We start from the raw sequence: 20,358 nt of genomic DNA, 5'->3' as shown, positions 1-20,358 counted from the left end.
GAAACGCCGCCTCCACTCGCTCCCTATAAAGGCCAGCCACCGCCCCGCACACCCCGCCTCCCGCACGCCCAGCACCCGCGGCAACCCCGGCCGGCCTCCCGTGCCGCGCCGGGCGCCCGGCACTCTCAGGCCTTTCGCACTCTGCCTCGCAGCTGGCCAGCTGGAGTATCGGCCTCCCCAGCATGCTTCTGTAGCGTTGCTGGCTGTAGCGTGGGGCTGAGCGGGTCAGAGCCAGCCCAGGGGTGCTTAGCCGGAGGCGAGTCCCAAGCTGCGGCCACGGCCACGCCCATGACCTTCAGTGCCTATGGTGTCACTCTCGCGTTCTCGAGGAGTCAAGCAGTAGTATTCCCAAGCTGCCGAGGTCAGGAACCGCAAGAAAAACTTGCCTCAGTTGGCAAAGCATTGTCAAAGCCCAGAACCCGCCTTTCCCAATTTCTAAGTAAGTATAACATGTTTCTAGCACAAGAGAAGGTCCGACGGGACAGGCTATTCCATCCCACTCATCGTTTTCAGCAGCAAGTCAGTCCAAAGCCTCTGTATTTTTTTTTCTTTTCCCCCAAATAAGCTGCAGCCTAACTGTAACAAGTCCATGAAGTAGGTATTACATTGAAATCGCTAGTGTTTTGGTTTTAGCATTCTTCCTCCAGCACACCTTTCTCCCATGTTCCCTTACTTAGGAGAATAGGGGCAGAAGGCAGTTGGTCAAAAATAATTGCAGCACAACACCAACATTTTTAAAAGAATGTTTCATTACAAAATTGTTCCATCTTTCTGAAAACAAGTTGTCAACATTATGACCAGCTTGTTTCCAGAGTAGGCTGTTTAGCCTTAACTCTTTTCTCCAAGTCTAATATACTTACAAGGGGATCTTGTGCTAAACCAACCTTCACTCCAGCATCCTGCTTGTTCTATTGGGCCTTCTCCATGCTCAGTGCTGTCCAAAGTCATCTTTATTGACCACGGGCGGCTGCAGTTGTCTGCCAGAGTTCCCTAATACACCAGAATTGCAGAGGATAGCCCATCAGTGCTGTGTAGTATCTTAAAAAAAAAACACATTGTCTAAGCATATCTTGGTATATGCAAAGGTTCCTAGATCCATTTTCCACAGCCACTTGATCATAGCAAATTTCATTAGTTGCAATTTTTATTATCCAAACATGGAACTCAGTATTTGGAAATTAGAAAATAATTCAGATGAAACTGTACTCAAAGCCATTTTAGGTACTTTAAAATACTGAATTCTCCCTTAAGCAAAGACATGTAAATAAGGCAGAGGATTTATTTGAGACTAAATCTATTTTGGCTTTTGTCCTAGATAGTTGCATGGGAATTATTACCTTCAAAACATATATTACATATTGAGGTTCAAATGAATGGGTTTTCATTGCTTAGTCCAGTTTTCCTCATTCTGCTTTCTTTAATAGAGAAATGGTTGAAGCTGCAATATATTAATGCTCCTGTTTAAGAGTTCAATTGATATTGCTAGACCAGCTGTCTGAGATGACATGGAAAACGGTAATTAGATTTCTCCACATATCTGGCTCTTAGGAGACAACTGTGGCTCTCCAAGTCATCACATACCAGCCCAGTTATATAATCCTGTTTTGTTTGTTAAACTTGTTTGAGAGCATTTGACTTGAGCTCCCTTTCTTAGTCATCTGTATCACGCCCAGAGAAACAAGCCTTTGAAACACGTATACACACACACGCACACTCACACCTACCCTCCTCCCTGCATCTCCCCTGAATTATCTTCTTTTTGTCTGGCAGGGGGGAATGGGTATGAAGTCACTTACAGGACTAAGAGAAATGAGAAGGAAATCTGGGCAGCTGCAGCTGTACACGGTTGGTTTGTCCATGGAAATTTCTTCTTCCCCACAACCCCCTCTAATCTTATCCCTGAAACGAGAATCCTCTTGTTTTTCAGTTCCAAGAACTGTCTGGTCAGTGCCAACATGTCCCCTTTCTTAATGAGTAATATAAAGTGTAAGAAAACTTTACAGGCTTCAAGATCATACCATTAGAACACAATGCATGAGTGATGTTAAGCACCTTTTCCTGGCTACTGTACCTGTTTCTCCATTAGGTAGGCAGAAAATAAGAATTCTTTCCCTCCATAATGAAATCTAACACAGGTTTCTGAAACATCTAGACCTTCAAAAAGAAGCAAATAGTGCTTACTTCTAGTGGGGAAGGTATTCAAGCAGGAGGAGGGTGGGAAAATACCTTTGTCACAACTGGACAGCAACCTCATTCTCTCAATGAAAATTCAAAGGCCTTCTTTATCCTTACTTGGAAAGTAGTAACTAGTTTGTCTTTTATGTAAATTCTGATCAAGAAAGTTCTAAATGCATGTTTATTAGCATCAGCCAGGCAAATTTGCCTTTAATGTTTTGGATAATGAACTTTATTTTAGAATTTTGTATGCAGAGCTGCCTTTCCACCCCCCTTAAAATGAGTTTTACCTACTCATAATTATACCTTTCCTTCTAAATGCTTAGCAGCATTATAAAGCAGATTAATGCTCAATAATGGCTAACAACTTGGATTCTAAGCGTTTCCCCAGCTTTTTTGCATTTTGAAGACTCATCTGTTATTCATCCCCTGATCAGATACACATACCTCAACTTAGCGTTTTTCCCTGCAAACAAGCAGAAGAGGAAAAAAAAAAAGCTTAGGAAAAATGGGCTCAGACATGGGCACAGCACTTGCTTTCTGATTGCAAAATGTTTCTACAGCTCAAACATTATTCATCAGACCAATAATGATACGAAACTGGGGAGAAGTGGCCAACATCCCATTAAGCTGTGCAGCCCTCCAACAAGATTCAAACAGGTTGGAGAGCTGGATGCAGACAAACCTCATGAAGTTCAATAAGAACAAGTTCAATAAGAACAAGTGCAGGGTCCTGCATCTGAGGAGGAACAACAGGCACTAGTACAGGTTAGGGGATACCCCGCTGGAAAGCGGCTCCATGGAGAAAAACCTTGGAGTGCTGGTGGACAGCAAGTTCTCCATGGGACAGCAATGTGCCCTGGTGGCAAAGAGGGTCAGTGGTATCCTGGGATGCATCAAAAGTGTCCAGCAGGTCTAGGGAGGTTCTTCTCTCCCTCTACTCTGCCTTAGTGAGACCACACCTGGAATACTGTGTTGTTTTGGGCTCCCCAGTTCAAGAGAAACAGAGGCCTGCTAGAGAGCCAAGAGGATGGTTAGGAGACTTGACCATCTCCCCTATGAACAGAGACTGAGTGACCTGGGGCTGTTTAGTCTTGAGAAAACAGAAGGGATCACAGTGCAGAGGGGTTTCAGAATACATGTTGTTTCATCCAAAAGATGTCCAGACAGGTAGATGCATTGCTAACATGCACTCCAAATGCAATGAGCAGCCAGTACATGAACTAGACAAGCAGATAAAAGTAAAAGCTCTGAAATGCATATAATGTGGAAAGCAAGCTACTCGTATTGGGTGGGATGTACTGTTTCCTAACTTACATGTAGTGTGCATCTAGTATGAAGGATTTTCACATAGAGAGTGAATCCTGGAAACATGTCATGTCCCTATTCTGCCAGTGATCAAGGTAACAAGTCCTGAAATCTAACTATAAGGCCTCAGGGTTTTTCTTCTAATGGATGTCAGAATTCATAGCAGTTTCTAACTTACCTTGTCACACTCCCCCCACCCCCTAACTTAAACATGCACACACAGGGGCATAGAGTCCACTTTGAACCCACTAAGTACTTGTGTGGAATAGTCAAGAAAAGACTCCCCATTCAATAAATCCTCCCCATTCCTCTATTACAGTAGGTCACCATTCTTGATACTTTGCTGTATTTTTCTTGATTAAAGAAAGGATTGAGATTGTTGTAGCCAGAGGAAAATAACCACAGTATTGCTGTTAGTACAGTTGTGGTATGCAAGCTGTTTCCCCATTTCCCTTGGTAAATAAATTATTCCTGAGTATATCATATTGCAAGGTTAGGACAGATATTTGCAATTAATTGTCCAACAAGGCCCTTAACTGGAAAATTAAAAGCAAGAAAAGAATATTTCTGTTAAAGGTGGCAGCAACAGAATCACATTTTATACCATCAGTATTAAACAAGTTGAAAGTTATATCTAAAGCAGAACAGTTCTGTAGACTTTCTGAAACACTGAATATTCAGGCAGGGGAAAAAAAAGGAAAAAAAAGTTGATCAAAGCCATGCCCATCCTGAAGTCATCTGACCTGAGAAGAGCTCTAAAGTAACAGAGCTCAAGCTAAAATGAGTAACACTCAGTCACAAAAATATCATCATCATTACAATCAGAAATTGGTTCATGGTACTGTCCATGTTGTTTGAACTGAATTAGTCCTGCCCCACAGGAAGCCTGCCTTTCCAGAATGCTGCCAGGCCCTTCCAATAAAAACAGCCCAAGGAGCTCTCCCAACAGACTGTCAACTTGTTGATATCTTTTGACAATGTCCACCTCACCAATGCATACTTGGAAAAGGAGACTGATGTGTTTCTGACATGTACTCACCAAGAGCCTAACTCCAAATACTTCATTTGTTTGTTTTTGTTTCCAAATGATGTTTTCCTGAAAGTCATTCTTTTAAGCTGACATCTGTTCCTTCACTGGATTGCACTAATGAAATGCCTTTGTGTTTACCATTTACTCACAAGTATACAGCTCATGAAGGTTTCCATGCAGAAGACAGAAGAGAACAAATGGGAAGTAGTATAGTGGTGTTTCCCACAAAGACTACTTTTCTGTTGTTTGTTTTTTTTTTTAATACATTTTCAACTGCAGTCTGTTCAGGTAACTGTGGTCCAGTTTCTTACTGCTCTTTGGTTTCGCCCCCGAACAACTGTATTTCTTGTTACAGTATGTCTCAGTACAAGAAATCATCTGTGTTAATTTTTTCCCCTATTATTAGTCACAGAAAGGTTCATTTTATTGTAGTGATAGCTAGTCAAGTAGGCTTACTCTATTTAAAAAAAAAGAAATAATTAAACCCAGCCCATTTTGACTATAATTTCCTCTTCAAAATAATTTATGAAACAGTACATCTCAGCCTTTTATTCTTGGCCTTTTATTTGTATAAATTATACAACAACTATAGTTTTTTTTAGACAATGAGATGAGTCTGTATTTAGTACTTCAATCATCGTTCTCAGGGTTGGAAAGGTCTCCGATACTGATGGTAGGCTCTTGTAAGAAGGTGAAATACTGAAAGAGGAGAAAAAAGATAATTATTTTTCTTTTGCTGAGTTTTATGGTTTCCTCAGAAGTTAACATGCTAACTTACACTTTTCTTCATCCCCTTCTCCAACAAATTTGAGACATGAAATCAAGGATCGGTTGCCCACAACCAGCTTTTGTTTCATTCTGTATTGTGAGTCAGGAGTCATGAGAAAGTAACTAACATAAGAGAGTCTTTTTAAGCAGCAGAACCTAAAGCAAAATTTTATTGCTTTAAGTCTTCAAGCCTTACTTACCTTACCCACTATTATTCTTCTAGTATCATAGACAAATTAGCCACTCAGGTTAATTACCATCCTATTATTACTTCAAGTCCTTTGGGCTGTGGTTCTACAGAGATTTTTCTCAGCATCAGGCAATGAACAAATTTTTCATTTTTCCACTCTGGTTCATTTCTTGCCCATTATACATCTCTCATTTGAGCCAGCAATACTATCAGCAGGACTACTCTATGAAATGTTATTGGTTAAAAATTAATTTTGGTTTTGGCCACTTGATGTGGCCCTGGGCAGCCGGATCTAGTTGAAGGTGTCCCTTCTCCCCTCTCACGTACAGGAGGGTTGCACAAGATGACCTTCGGGGGTCCCTTCCAACCCAATGCAATCTGTGAATCTATTTAGCACACCTCAGTTCCCTAATTTGGCTTGCTATAGATTCCCACAAACTTCAGCAGAACAACTGAGTGGGTCAGAAACACAGAAGCAGGGTAGAAATAGCTTAAGATGACTTTGCTCCCGAAAAAGAAGTTCCACTTTGATAAAGACATATCTTGGGGGGGGGGAAAGAACAAAAAAAAGGACATGAACAGGGGATTAAGAAATAAGTTGAGTATATGAACTGGGAGATTTGCATTAAAAATATTGTGGCAACTATAAATATTTTATATTTCCAAGACAACCAAGTCCCAGTATTTGTGCAGACAACTTTTAATAAAAACCAGCAACTTGCTACACTACAGTTTAAAAATGTCCCTCCTTGATAAATGTTGAATTTGACTTCATTTACATGTAGATTCTTAGCCCATGTCTGACAAAGATATCCTTAAATCTTTTTAATAGCCTTATTTATTTAGGAAGAGCTTTTATAGTCTAGTGAAATCCACCAGGCTGAGAACCACTGATAATAAAGTTAAACATCGATAATCAGTATGAGGTATTTGGCATTAGTAACAGTTGTAGAGTTTCTCAGCCTCCCAGAACAACTCAGGTTGGACCCAAGTTCGGGAGGTCTGTGATCTAACAAAGTAAGGTCAACTGTGACCAGAGTGTCAGAATTTTATCCTGTCAGGTCATGAAAATATTCAGGGATGGAGACTGCACAGCCTCCCTAGGTAGCCTGCTCCACTGCTTGGTTACTTTCAGTGTGAAATGATTATTGTCAGTCTGAATCACATTTCAACTCCTTCCAAGCACTGCCTGGCTCCAATTTCTCAATACTCACAGGCACTACAAAGCTTCTGCTGGGGCAAAGCCTTCTCCAGGCTGAAAAAGCCCAGTTCACATCTGTTAAGGCATATGCTCCAGCTCCCTGGCTATCTTGGTGTCTCTACTTAATTTGTTCCACTTTATCAGTCTTTACTGCAGATGCCCTCAAGCTGGATGCTTCTAGGTGTGGTCTAAAGTGCTGAGTATGCCCTAAATCTGATTATCCAAACAGCTGTATATCTGTCTAGCTGTCTATTTGTCCAGCTCATAATGTGCTGCCTTGGTATGAAAGTATTGTAGGAGTCCTTGCTGAAGTGAAAATAAACATCAATTGCTCCTTCTCATCACCAAATCTAGTCATTTTATCACACAAAGGAACTACACTGGGTCACACAACATTTCTCAAACCTATGTTCAGTGTCCCTAGTCACTCTCTCCTTCATATGCCCTGAAATGCTTTCCTAGAAAGTCACTTCATGATTTTCCTAGGGACCAAAGTGAGGCTCACCAGCAGGTCATCTTTCTGGGGTTCTTGAAGAAGGATGCAAGATTTCCTTTCCTGAAGTCCCCAGAAATGCCCCCTGATGTGCACAACCTTTCAGAGGTTATAGCTGGCCTTGTAAGGACACTGGCCAGTTCTCTCAGCATGCTTTAAGTGTCCTTGACCCTTGACTTGAAAGATACTAAAACTGGTTTTACCTCTGGCCCCATTTGTAGATTTTGTATGGGAAATAACTACTATGGGACAAATGAAATACACCAAATTAATACTTTTGACAAGGAATTAATGTGTTTAGTATTCAAAAAGCAATTAATATGAAAACAGACATTTTAAACCATTATAAAAAATTACATGCAGTTATACTAAGTAATATAATTCTGTATACTGAAAACTTCCATCTACTTTGAAAATATTCTCCCAGTTAAAATAACACTAAAGGAATTATTAGTTTGAAGAGGTAAGAATGGGGGCGGGGGAAGGTAGTCAAAACTTTCCCTGGCTTTATTCACTAAACTACCAGATATATTAATGGTAACAAATAAGAATAAAAATGGAGATTTGATCACTGGACAAAAAGATTATATCAACCTGAATAATTTTTCTCAGAAGATAACATATAAACAAATGTTTAGAGTACTAACTACTCTGTTAAACTAAACTACCGTGTTTGTAAATTCAACTCTTGTCTTTTCAATATCTAGATAGTGTTAAAAAACACAATCATTTACTAAACTCATAGTTTCTAAGTAACACTTTGTGTATAGATCTAAATTTTTTTATATAAGTCATTCATATTGTATTTCCCCATGCTCCATCTGAACAAAAAGACTTACCTTTTTAGATTCATCCAACTCTTTGCTATTTTGCTAAAAGCTTCAGACCCCGGTGCTGTCATTGCTTCAAAATCCACCAGCTGGAAATGCAAACAAATATAAAAAAAGATCTTAAGAAATTAGAGAAATTTTAGGCGGGAAAGTGCTCCTTCTTCCCTTATGCTGGATGTTCTCTTCAGCACCTTTGAGGCTCACTGGAATCTCACACATTCTTTTGACAATATATTAAAGGTGCTCTCACTTCTTTCATGCTGAATAGGCAACACAACTAACAGACTAATAATTGACTAAAGAAGGGAAACACTTTTTTGAGCAAGATGGTATAGTATTCAAACGCAGTTACTTAAAAACTAAGACTTTTTTAAATTAAGTAGAATACAGAGGACAAAGGAATCAAGAGAAGTTGCAAATACATTTCTACTTACCAAGCCCTAAACGCTCTGGAATACATAGAGAGAAAAGACAGAAAATTTCTGCTGTGTGTCAGAAGTGTCACCAATTCTGCTGAAGTGTTTTCACAGCCCTTCTCAAAGAAAGCTGGAAAGAATAAGCTCAGCACACTGGAAGTGCTTCAGTTACAAATACCTAACTATCGTGGGACACACACTGCTAAAGTTTGACTAACTAGAATTACTGCACAAACTATCTCTAAATCCTACATACTGTCAGGGCAGCAATGACATGTTCAAAGCTGTTTCAGGCTGTAAGAAACTGTAGGATGCAGATACCCCATGTGCAGTAAAGAAGTGTGCAAGTTCTGGTCATTCTTACAGCTTCTTCACATTTACAAGTGTTACTTCCTATACTTAGGATGATCCAGTGTATTTTGATACTTGCCCTTCCTTTAGGGATTTTTCCTGATACTTCTTTTCCACTTGCCATGAGTGCTCCCATGATCACTGAATAAGCTATCACACTAAAATAAAATAAAAATTAAACCAAATTAAGTATAGCAAGTCTTTCCATAATGCTATTTAGACTAGCAAACAGCACCGTTTCATAGAAGATTCATATAAACCCCACTGTACCAGTTACTTTACTTTAGAAGCAAAGCCAAGCATAAAACACAGGAAGTGAAATCTTTTCCACCACTGGAATGAAGTTACAATCCTGTGGAGTTTAACTCCTGAAAAGCACTCTTTCTGCAGTTGTCAGAATCATAATTTCAGACAAGACTCCATAGAGCAGAAAACAAAGCAAACTTCTGTTCCTAGAAAGCTTAGCTGTAGCCAGTTCATGAACTTTACTGCAATAGAGCTAGGGACAACGTTCAGTCACATCTTTTCTTCTTCCCCGCCCCCTCCCCAATTTAAACTTAATTCTTTAATTGTGAAATTCAGACAAAATTTCTCTTAGTTTTTACATTCTGTAAGATAAAGTCTGATTATTAAAATGAAATCTTGCAATTTTTTAGAATTTTATTCTCTACTGAATTTTGTTTAGTAATAAGCTTAAAGTCTTCAGTGCCTTGTAGAACAGAGAGTCATAACAGTCTTAGATGTAGCCAGGTTTGAATTAAACCAGAATATCCATTGAAGAAGTTTGTGATACATGGGACTTTATAGTTTTGTTTGGTGACCTTGTTACACTTGCAATAAAATAATCTACTGAAATACTGGTTTGGTGTATTTTCTTAAAGCACGTTATCTCAAAGATGTGTTTTGGTAAAGCTTCCTGACTGAAATTACAGTGCTGTTTCATAATATTGATCAGGAATCCAAGCATTACAATCATAAAAATTATACTTCTCAATTTGTGAGCTAAAGTCTGTAAACAGACTACCCATAATTTCAAATATACATGCAGCTATCAACAGCTACCATCAGCAATTGCAAACTGGCTTTTAGAACAGTTCCCACTGCTGTGGCAGCACAGAATGAAAGACTGTGCAGGACACAGAGCCTAACCCAGAGCTTTTTTAGCTTCTATTTATTAAAAAAAATATATTAAGATACACAACAGATGACCAGTCTATGCATGCATTCAAGATAACATACATGATAAAGACAATCACTAACCTAGATCCTCTTGAAAGTGGCATTAAATTATAGAAGTAATAAACTAACGACAGGATCAAGTTGCAAACGGCATCTACTTCCTAAGCAAGAGATAAATAAAAAAAAAAAAGAAAGAAAAAAGTGAATCACAGAATTTCACAGCCAGGTAATACCATGTATCAAGGGACACATACTGGAAAGTCTGACAGTACCGGCATTTCACATTTTTTTTAGAAGAATCATTTCAAGTGTGAATGTCAACCTAAAAAGCTGAAGTCCAATTAAAAGATGCTCAAGCAAATTTTGTTTTGTCATTAAAATCTATGTGAAACAGTTCATCTACACTGAGTTACAGGATGAAAAATGGAAAGCACAAGCTCAGCTGTAGTCAGATTGTTATTGCGGTACAAATCAAACCATTATAGTGCCTCTCATGAATTCATGTTACTTCTGATTTGTAGCCACCATGAGCCAAATCCTAAGCAGTGGTTATAAAGATGATGAAACAGCATACATAGACCCACAAGAACAATGCAGAACATAAGGTTGGAATAGGGGAGGGAGAAAGGAACACACTGTGATACCAAGATCTTGTCTGGACTCTCTCCAATACAGGAGAAAAGCATAGCGAATTTTAAAACAGCAGAAATATGGCAACTTCTTATGGTATTTGCCACATTTGGACTTAAGCAGTCGATTTTACTCAGATCTCTCAAAATTATTACAACAGTGACTTAAACAAGGTATAAAAACACACAGAATTTTATTGGCAAGTTTACCATTTCCACTAATACCGCCTTACCCCCAACTCTGCAGACAGAATTAGGATTTTTCCTTTAGCTGTTAGATCCTTATATAGTGCATCTATTTCTGCATGATACAGCTGTGTTCTCTCTTCTGTTGTCTGAGTTTCTACTGAAAACAGTATGTTCCCCACTCTATCAAGATGAAACAAAAAAGGGAAGTTAGAAGCTTTTTGAACAGAACTTGATGCATAATGTAATACCCAGGGTAATTGAGAAATGTACTACAATCAAATACAACACAATAACCTTTTTTTACTACCATTTTTCTTTAAGCATGATATTACATTTGTTACCCCCATTTTCATAAAAAAATATAATTAAAAATTACTGAACTAAAAAATGCTTTGTCACATTGTAAGTTTGTCTGAGAGAACACAAAGATTTCTGTCCACTCACAGATTAATTATTTCCATAGGAAAAAAACCAAACCTGACAAGCATTAGTCTTGCACTTGAAGTGTAGGTACAAAGTAAGAAATATTTCTATTTTATATAATGTAAAATACATTCTATACAAAAATCTTAGGCCCATGAAGATAAAGTGGAGTTTTGCTGGTTTAAACTACCAAAATGGAATTGCTTTGGCATGAAAGAGTTAAAAACCATGGATCAAAACACATTGACTGACACAGAAAAAATCTGTGCAGGACTGACATGTAAAATATTTTCCCCCCAAACAATGAGGCCATATATTGAATGTCATTTCACTGTATATAGGCATATGATTCAGAAGGGAAGTTTAGCTTCCATACCACTCACTGGAAGTACACACATTTTGGGGAAAATTCCAGTGCAGACACATTCAAATTTCATAAACCAAAGCTTTTAGTTAGTGGTAGAACAAAGCCTCTGAGCCTCAAATTAATGCTCATTCTTTAGGAAGACAAGGAGCCAGAAGCCATAAAGTGAGAAATTTACTATCTCAGCCAAAGAGTGGCGCAATGCCCCTTATTGGTATCTTCATACATCCAGGTACTATTTAAGTTGGCATTTGCAGATGGAAGGTCTGTAAGTATCTCCAAAAATGGCCAAAAATCCAAAGGGAAAATAACTTTTTCCATTCTTAGAACACAGAGATTTCCATTCAGGATATTTCAGTGACCATAACAGATAAGGTCTAACAAAAATAAATGTACTTTTATATGGATATAGACTGAATAAGAAAGTCTCTCCTCACTTTTGTGTTAAGAGAATCACCTCAGCTGAACCTGCTCCATCAACGTTACCCATATTCCCTCTGTTAGGGAACACAACAGGAATCAGAAGTCCTCAAATGAACAAATTTTTTTAGATATTCACAAAAGTACCTCTAGAGAAAAAGCCCACTTTATGAAAGTGGAAATTTTACTTGAGAAGATTAATTGCTAACACTTCATCATTACTTAATGTAACTGAATCCCTGAAAAAAACCAAACATACTTATCTCCTGTTATTGTAATTGTGAATCCATCATATTCTTTCCCTTGATCCTTGAGGCTGGGGACTTTTGTGTTCACAGTAAACCCATCCCTTGTTTTACTGTTAAACTGCTTTCAAAAGAAAAAAAATATTAGCATCAACACCCAAAATACAAGGAACAGAAATTAAAATAGATGAACTGAGGGAACAGGATGAAGAGTCATTGCCAACTACATTATTTAATTTATCCTGTATTTCCTGCTGAACTCAAATACTGAATGAGGTATACTGACAGTCAACTTTATATAGCATATATAGAATGGCACCATTTATGAAAAGCAACTGTACAAAGCAGTTTGAGTTGTACAGATTTCCCCCCAAGTTACATGTTGAAAGTGACCTTGTGGTGCAGCAATGTAAATGCAAAAGCAGGAATCTGAGAGCCTGTTTCATATTTACACTAAGAATCAGTTGGATTAGTCTAAGTGTGGGTTCCAGAATAAAACTTGCAGCAACAATTTCTTAACTGTGATCCAATTTCAATTAATGTTTATCCTCACCAGAAGGAAAAATACCATGATGTAGCTTTGTACATTTTTTAATCTAAGTGCAGCCAAACTGTTATATAAACCAGGCAACACTGCATTTAATTAAAGCCAAAAGCCCAGCTTTTGACATACCACATTCTCCAGCTACCCCAGTAACCAAACTACATCCATATTAGCAGACATTCCTTTTACACAGCCACTATTAACGACTGTTATGCAGTAGTGTTGAATGAATTACTCAGGCAATTATTTAAGATAGATTTTGTGATGCAGAATGTTTTCTTTAAAGAGAATCTGTGTTTATTTTAAGGAAACGAATCTGAAAGCCTCTAATGAAAGCCAGCATTCCACTGCAATGTAATTCGGAATGGGATACAGGAGATTCAAATCACAACAAAATGTACAGGTTAGGAAACCCAGAAAGAATATTTGCTGCCACCTGAGACATTTATTTCAAAATAAGTCATGCACAGTCCACAACATTTATATATTTATGTTATCCTCTTGGAATAACCTATTATTTTTATCTCCATTAATAGCATCACTTCTGGCCTGTAATTCAACATAGCCACATTTAATGCCCTGCAAGGCCCTATTTGCAGGTTTATGTGTCAGTAGGGAACACATAATTCTCTATCCACTCCAACATCTACTACTTCAGCCTAAGTTTTTGCTTCTTTTCAGTTAGTACCCAATTGGCATCATGTTTCAAGGCCAAGAATACAATAATATAAAATAAAGAATAAGGTAGCACAGCAATATAAAAAGGATTTCCACTCTTTGAAGACACTTGAATCTCTTTGAAGACACTTATTATAATACATATTTTTAAAAATAATTAAAAAACGTAGAAAAATGTAGTGCTTGAGCTAATGTAGCTTCTGTAAATTGCAGCATGAGTGAATGCTACTACTGTGAACAAATCCAAACACAGGCAGTCTAAAAATAATGGCAGTGCTGTATGTTCAGAGAGCTATGCTCTGTGGCAATCCATTAGCTTTACTTAGATGTAAAATTGCAATGTGGACACACCCGATAAGAAAGCGATGAGTTTGATTCTATTTAGAATGACTGTTTCTACCCAAATTTTATTATATGCTAAATGAAATCCTGTTTAATCCTTTAAAAATAAATACTTTGTAACAGCGTTTTCTAAATCCAAATACATACACACTGCTTATCCTGGATTAATTTGGGGCAGCTGGGGGAAAGGGGGGAAGATAGGCAGAGGTTGGTCTCTTCTCCCAGGCAGCCAGCACCAGAACAAGAGGACACAGTCTCAGGCTGCACCAGGGGAGGTTCAGGCTGGAGATCAGGAGGAAGTTTTACACAGACAGAGTGATTGCCCACTGGAATGGGCTGCCCGGAGAGGTGGTGGAATCGCCATCACTGGAGGTGTTCAGGAGGAGACTTGACAGGGTGCTTGGTTGCATGGGTTAGTTGATTAGGTGGTGCTGGATGATAGGTTGGATGTGATGATCTTGAAGGTCTCTTCCAACCTGGTTTATTCTATTCTATTCTACTTAGCTCAAGTCTTTTAGCTTTAGAGTATAAATCATTTTGTACATCATATACACAAAGCCCTTCTACAAAGACCACCATCAGCAAGAAGAAAACCTGCAAGTTTCCACACTTCTTTTCTGACTGTCTTCCAAAGGACAAGAATGTAAACCCAGATTTCATTTCAGATTAGCTATCAGTCACTAAGGGCAACTATTCCCTCATTTCCCTGAGAGCCCCAAAATATACTATTTTGAAAATTTTATTTCATTTACCTTCATTATGGGAAGAAGATCTTCTACTTTATGTACCTTTTCCAAAGCTTCTCGAACCTCTAATAGTCCTTTTGGGTTATTAGCACTGGGATGGGGGGAGAAATAAAAATGGAATTGCAATCATTGAACACATGTAGCATTTCTGGAAATCCATCTGTCTTTAACATAATTAGTCATGGTGAGGTAAGTTATGGAAAGTTATTTAATTATTTCTTATCTGAAAACTAGTTCCTTCATATTTGGCCACATGCTTTTCTCCTATTCAAATAGACATTTTCTCTTTTATTAGCTCAGCTTATTTTTTCATCTTAAAAGGTCAACTCCAAACTTTGTATTTATCTTTATTTGCTGTTGGCCACTCGAAAGCATTACCAGGGCAAAGATAAATTAGAGAGTTCAAAGCTAAACCAGTTTCTTAATTTTTAATGTTATAAGAACACTGTTGCCACAAATAAGCCAGAGGTGGGGAAGATGTTCTACTCAGAAGAAACAAAACATAAAAAGCAAAACAAAACCCACAAAAACCTCAAACAAAAACCCAAAACAACCACCAACCAAAACACAAACACGACTACCACCACACCACCAAAGGAAAAAAAGAAAGAAAAAAAAAAAATCCAAAACCCCACAACACCCAAACAATCAAGGTTCAAAACAGATGCCAATAATTTTCACATTACCTTTAGTCACATCTGTCATTCAAGATTCTAAAACTGCCTTCTAATCAAGGACAAATCCATCTATGTAACAGGTAATAAGGATTTTCTGCCCCTTTAAAACTACGTATCACACACCAGTCTCAATTAAAATTACCTTCCATATCTTCTTTTCTCTTTTGTCCTCATTGCTATTATTTATTTTAATCTCAAGATTCAGAGACACTGTACTTTATTCTACCAGGAGGAAACCAAGCAGCTTTAATAAATACTATTCTAGAAAGAACTGAGACCCACTAATGCCAAAACTGTGGGTACAAATTCAAAACTGTTATTAGTTTCTAGGTACACTGTAATTCACAGGCAACACTAGGTAATTCACAATTCTTTTTCCTATTAGTTTAAGTTTTTATACATGTCAATGAATAAGATTTTGCATTTCCAATAGGAAATAATTGCAGACATTAAGAAAGCTAGAACTTACTATACTTAAGAAAATACCTCTTGGATTTCCTGAAATTAGTATTACCAACCTGCAACTCAGTATTAGCAGAGGATTGAATCGGGGGGGAAAAAAGTGTATCAGTGATTTACCCATGATAAACAAGGATCCTATCTTTGATAAACCGAAGAATTTTCTCAAAATATTCCAGATACCGCATGTTGATGACCTGTCCCCTACAAAGGAAAGAAAAGGTATTTTAAAGTGTTGTTTTTCAACCCAGCATTACAGGGCTACAATACAAGTATTACTCATTAATATTTGACAGCATGTTACCCACAGATGCTTTGTAACTTAAAAGGAAAGCATTAGGTTTGTCGTAAGTGGCGAATTGTCCATTCTCCATTTTGAATACAGATGCCATGGTGAACTTGCAAAAGCTCACGTATCACTAGTGCTGTTCTCTGGCAGACATTTAAGGCGTATTTCCCCATTTTCCGTGTGCCAGTGTCCAGTAAATTTTGTCTGATAATTACCAATTTGTACAAGGATATAGTCTTCCTCAATTGTTTACACTTGTAGATATTACGGAATTCTCAGTGCGCACACAGATTTACTTTGACAACCAACATTCTCCAGTTTACATATTTGCCAATACATATGTGGATCTTCTCTGACAGTCCACATCCATTTTTATTGATTCACTTAAGCTCCTGTACACTGAAGTAATTTTGCTTTTGACTCCTAACAGTCACAAGTAGTAACTGTTAAACACAAAACATCAAAACCAGGGGACACTTTTTTCCCCCGCTTGGACTATTAAGGAAAAACTTGGTAGAAATCTGCTAGGATTAGAACCACTCTGAGAGGAAAAATTACATACCATTATTGCATTTGTAGGAGTCCTTCCTCTTCTCCCAGTCTACAAAACAAGATTTTATAAAGCAAATGTTATTGCTCTCTGAGGAAGCAAAACCACTGTCAATCACAGGAAGGTGTACACACCTAAATCTTTCCACTTTAAGTGATTTTTAGCAGCTTAAGTCCCTGTTTAATACTGACTCAATCTCTCAGTAGGCCTAGTCTCAGAATAATGGCAGACTCAGTCTTTAAAAACTGAACAGAATTAGAACATATATACATATCTGCACATAGGAAAGGGAGGTAGGGAAAGCAGGAGGATGAAGACAACCCATATAGATAATTTGCCCTTGTTGTACGTCCCATCATTTTCCATCTGTATTTAACAAAGTATCTGTACAACAGGCAGAAGCGTGTCAATACAAGGAACTGCATCTTCCTTTAGTGGCATCTTGGCAAATACATCCAAATCAGACCTAACATTCCACAAGGCCAGTAGCACCCACAAAATACTTCAGGTGGGTGGTCAGAAGTGCTTTGTATTTTTCCCCCCCACACTCTTTCTCCTTGTTAAACAAACATTGCCTCCCAAGAATTCAAAAGTAGCAGTGTTCCAGAGTGTGTCACAATTTTCATATGAATATTGAGTGTATCATTACTGTTTAGCTGATCTCAAATCCTTGTTTTGCCTATGAAATTATCATAAGCTTTCAAAAACATTTTCTTTAAATGGAATTTGGTAGCTTTCACAATTTAAGGCCAAGAGGAGGTAAGTCAAAGTTGCATTTGTCTATAGACTCGTGAAGTAGTGACATCTGATATACTTGCAATTTTGAGAATGTTAAGATCTGGAAGGCTATTAAACATTGTGAAGTGCAACATATTTCTTATACACCTTTTACTAAAGGTCCCCAAATTAACTAAAAAAAAAAAAAAAAAAGAGTAAAGGTTTTGTTTTCTGACACTCTCCAAACATTTTACCAGTCTTGAAAGGAATCTTTCATTCAGCAGTCACTGAATGCTGGTATCTCATTTGACAGGAATTACTGAACAACAATGGACTTCAAATGCAAAGAATTCTGAGTAAAGAAAAAGGTTATGTCAAAAGATATCTAATCCCAATATTCTGGCACACAGAAATACTGATGTACAATTTAGACCAAATATAACCAGAGGCAGCTTGAGCTCGGCATGACTACATCTGTGACAGATACTAAAACAACACCCAGGTGTTATTGTTACACTTATAATCTGACTGAACAGCTGATATCTTTGTATATTTAATAATCACGAAAGCTGCCACTTGTCTGGCTGAAGAATCTATTGTTGCATCTGGTTTACAGGTATCCATGCTATAGAAAAAAATTCATCCTCAGTCATACAGTTATGAAAATAACTGCAAAATCATACACCAGATGAAAAGCAACATATTACGTCTTCCTGAAAAAGTAAAAAGACCATAAAGTGATCACAGTTATCAACAAAAAGCTATTAGCCCTGTAGTCTCTATCTTCAATCACTAGCCATTTTACAGCTGAGTGGTGCAAGAAGACTATCCAAAACTGTATAATCCAGTAAGAGTAAACTGTCATTTAGAAACTATAATGGACCTGAACATGCTTCAAAAGTAAATAAAATCCTCCACTGCCACTTAATATATTAATTTCTTTTATCCCTCACTTCATATGAAATAATTGTGAGAGAATCCAAAAGCAGAAAGAAATCACTACAGAAGAACCGGGTCTCTTTAGCTTGGAGGAGACTGAGGGGTGACCTCATTAATGTTCATAAATATGTGAAGGGCAAGTGTTGGGAGGACTGATCTAGGCTCTTTTCAGTGATGTCCAATGACAGGACAAGGGACAATGGGTGTGAGCTGGAGCACAGAAGGTTCCATATAAATATAAGGAAAAGCTTTTTCAATGTGAGGATGACAGAGCACTCAAACAGGCTTCCCAGAGAGGTTCTGAAGCCTCCTTCTCCAGAGACATTGCAAACCCACCTGGACACGTTTCTGTGTGACCTGGTCTACGTGACCCTGCTCTGGCAGGGGGCTTGAACTAGATGATCTTTCAAGGCCCCTTCCAAACCCTAACATTCTGTGATTGCTTGTAGTGCAGAATGGGTTTCCCAATACAGAAAGAATGAAATCACCATCTGGTACTAAAGTATGATCAGTTCCTCAGGCAGCAGTATTTTTGCGGGTTCATATCTATTATTCCTTCCAAAAAAAGTCCCAAATCAATAGTTTTCAGAAGACCACTACCTGGGTGTCAAAAAAGCACCACCAAAATGCTGGTGAGATACTCAAAAGTCAAGGATGGAAAAACCCAAAGAGTTAGAACTAGATTCAATGTGGGCCTACCATTCTGAATGTTCATTAAGCTTATTTCAGATTTTATGAAGTCACCAAAATAGCTGTAACAGTAAATTATGAGTTTTGCTAGCATTCCCTGTTGTAAGAACAGTTACAGTATGTTTGCCAGTGAAAAACGGAGTTGTTGACACAGAGTTCCTATGCAGATTCTGGGACACATTTCCCCAGATTTAATGTTCAATGATACTTTCAACATGGTAATTGAGAGTTGTTATATGAATGCCCTTCTGCCAGCACAGATCACCGAGAAACTAAGCTTTTACTCTGACATGTAAAATAAAATCAAGAAGAGATGAAGTATGAAATGCATCCTTCTCTCAAAGTACAGATGGTTGTGAGTTTTGCTGCACTGTACATGTGAAGAGAGAAATGCAGCAACAGCAAAGATGGACAGAGCTTGGAACGCAAATGTGATACTTGGCTTGGGGGAAGGCAGAGGCCTGAGCATAAGACTGTTCAAGAAGCAGCACATCCTGCAAAGCACCTACATATCCAGGCTGGGGCTTAACACTACATTTTAACCACTCCCTGTAGTAAAGCAGAGGCTGATAGGGTCTAATCTGCAAAGTGGAAAGGAGGAGCATAGACAAATTCTTACTAGTCTTTGTATGTGAACATTAGAGTAATACTGATTTTCTCTGCCTGAAATAATTCTTGATGAGGCTTTGCTTCCCTTACCCTTTTTCCACACAGCTTCTCAAAAAAGAAAGAAATAAAAGCAGAATGACAGATCAAGGATTCAATATTTCCCATAGGGGAGGGGAAAGAAGAAAGGAAAAAGAAAGTTAATTAAGATGAAACCTAGCTACATATTTACTTAAATACACTCTGCTCCTGTGATTGACAGTGATGTTGCCACTCGGAGTCTTTCACACTTCTACCACATCCTGGGAAGTAGCGTAGCCATGGCTATAACACCAAGTCTTGCAGCATGGGAGAAGATGGAACGTACAACAGTGGTTGAATCTTTAAAATTTTACCTTGGTCTGCTTTGAAGATAACTATGGTTTTCCTCTCTATTTTAAATTGGTATTAAAGCTAATAGAACAGCATTGTTTCATTACTAAAATTTTAAAAGCAAAAAATCCAAATGTTCCACTAGGAAACAGGAAACAAATACTAAAGCAAAACAATAAGCAGAAATACATTCAATACTGTAATACTGTGTTTCATGAATGGTTTTTAAGTTTTGGTATAATCCCTCAGTGTGTGTGGGAAGGCTGTTTGGTAAAACTCTCATACCTGATTAAGTTAATGTGATTATTGAAACCTCTGCTAAGGCTTCGGGCAGGCATTTGGTCCAACCAAAGCACAGGCTGGTCAGGGTCAGCTATCCTGCAAAGACAAAGGATAGTAATATTGTCAAACACTTCACTCCATGTAATGTTTTTAAATTGAGGACTGTTCACACAGAGTAATTTCAGACAAAAGCTAGAATTCAGAGATCACAAAAAAAATCCCTTTTTATTGAAATGCATGTATAAATTTCTTAAGG

At 38.0% G+C, this 20,358-nt stretch overlaps 1 protein-coding gene across 2 annotated transcripts in view; it reads right to left on the bottom strand.

Moving 5' to 3' along the window:
- Nucleotides 1-5,056: 5,056 nt before the first annotated feature.
- The window catches only part of TTC13 (tetratricopeptide repeat domain 13), a 38,405-nt gene continuing 23,103 nt past the window's right edge, over nt 5,057-20,358 (bottom strand). Inside the window, exons 15-23 of one of the 2 annotated variants that reach the window (XM_068154047.1) lie at nt 20,106-20,198; nt 15,778-15,861; nt 14,528-14,612; nt 12,226-12,335; nt 10,804-10,939; nt 10,023-10,102; nt 8,842-8,920; nt 8,005-8,084; nt 5,057-5,212 (exon numbers count right to left, since the gene is read on the bottom strand). In XM_068154047.1, coding sequence (XP_068010148.1) covers nt 5,089-5,212; nt 8,005-8,084; nt 8,842-8,920; nt 10,023-10,102; nt 10,804-10,939; nt 12,226-12,335; nt 14,528-14,612; nt 15,778-15,861; nt 20,106-20,198 — 871 coding nt within the window. In that variant the 3' untranslated portion in view covers nt 5,057-5,088. The remainder of the gene's footprint in view (nt 5,213-8,004; nt 8,085-8,841; nt 8,921-10,022; nt 10,103-10,803; nt 10,940-12,225; nt 12,336-14,527; nt 14,613-15,777; nt 15,862-20,105; nt 20,199-20,358) is intronic. The other variant, XM_068154055.1, reaches the window with a different exon arrangement.

This window comes from Melanerpes formicivorus, unplaced genomic scaffold (genome assembly GCF_026170545.1).
Source record: "Melanerpes formicivorus ecotype bairdi unplaced genomic scaffold, bMelFor1.0.p_v2 SCAF_2, whole genome shotgun sequence".
NCBI classification, from domain to species: Eukaryota; Metazoa; Chordata; class Aves; order Piciformes; family Picidae; genus Melanerpes; species Melanerpes formicivorus.
The sequence above is the reverse complement of the archived record's forward strand: the minus strand, read 5'-3'. Positions and strand labels throughout refer to the sequence as shown.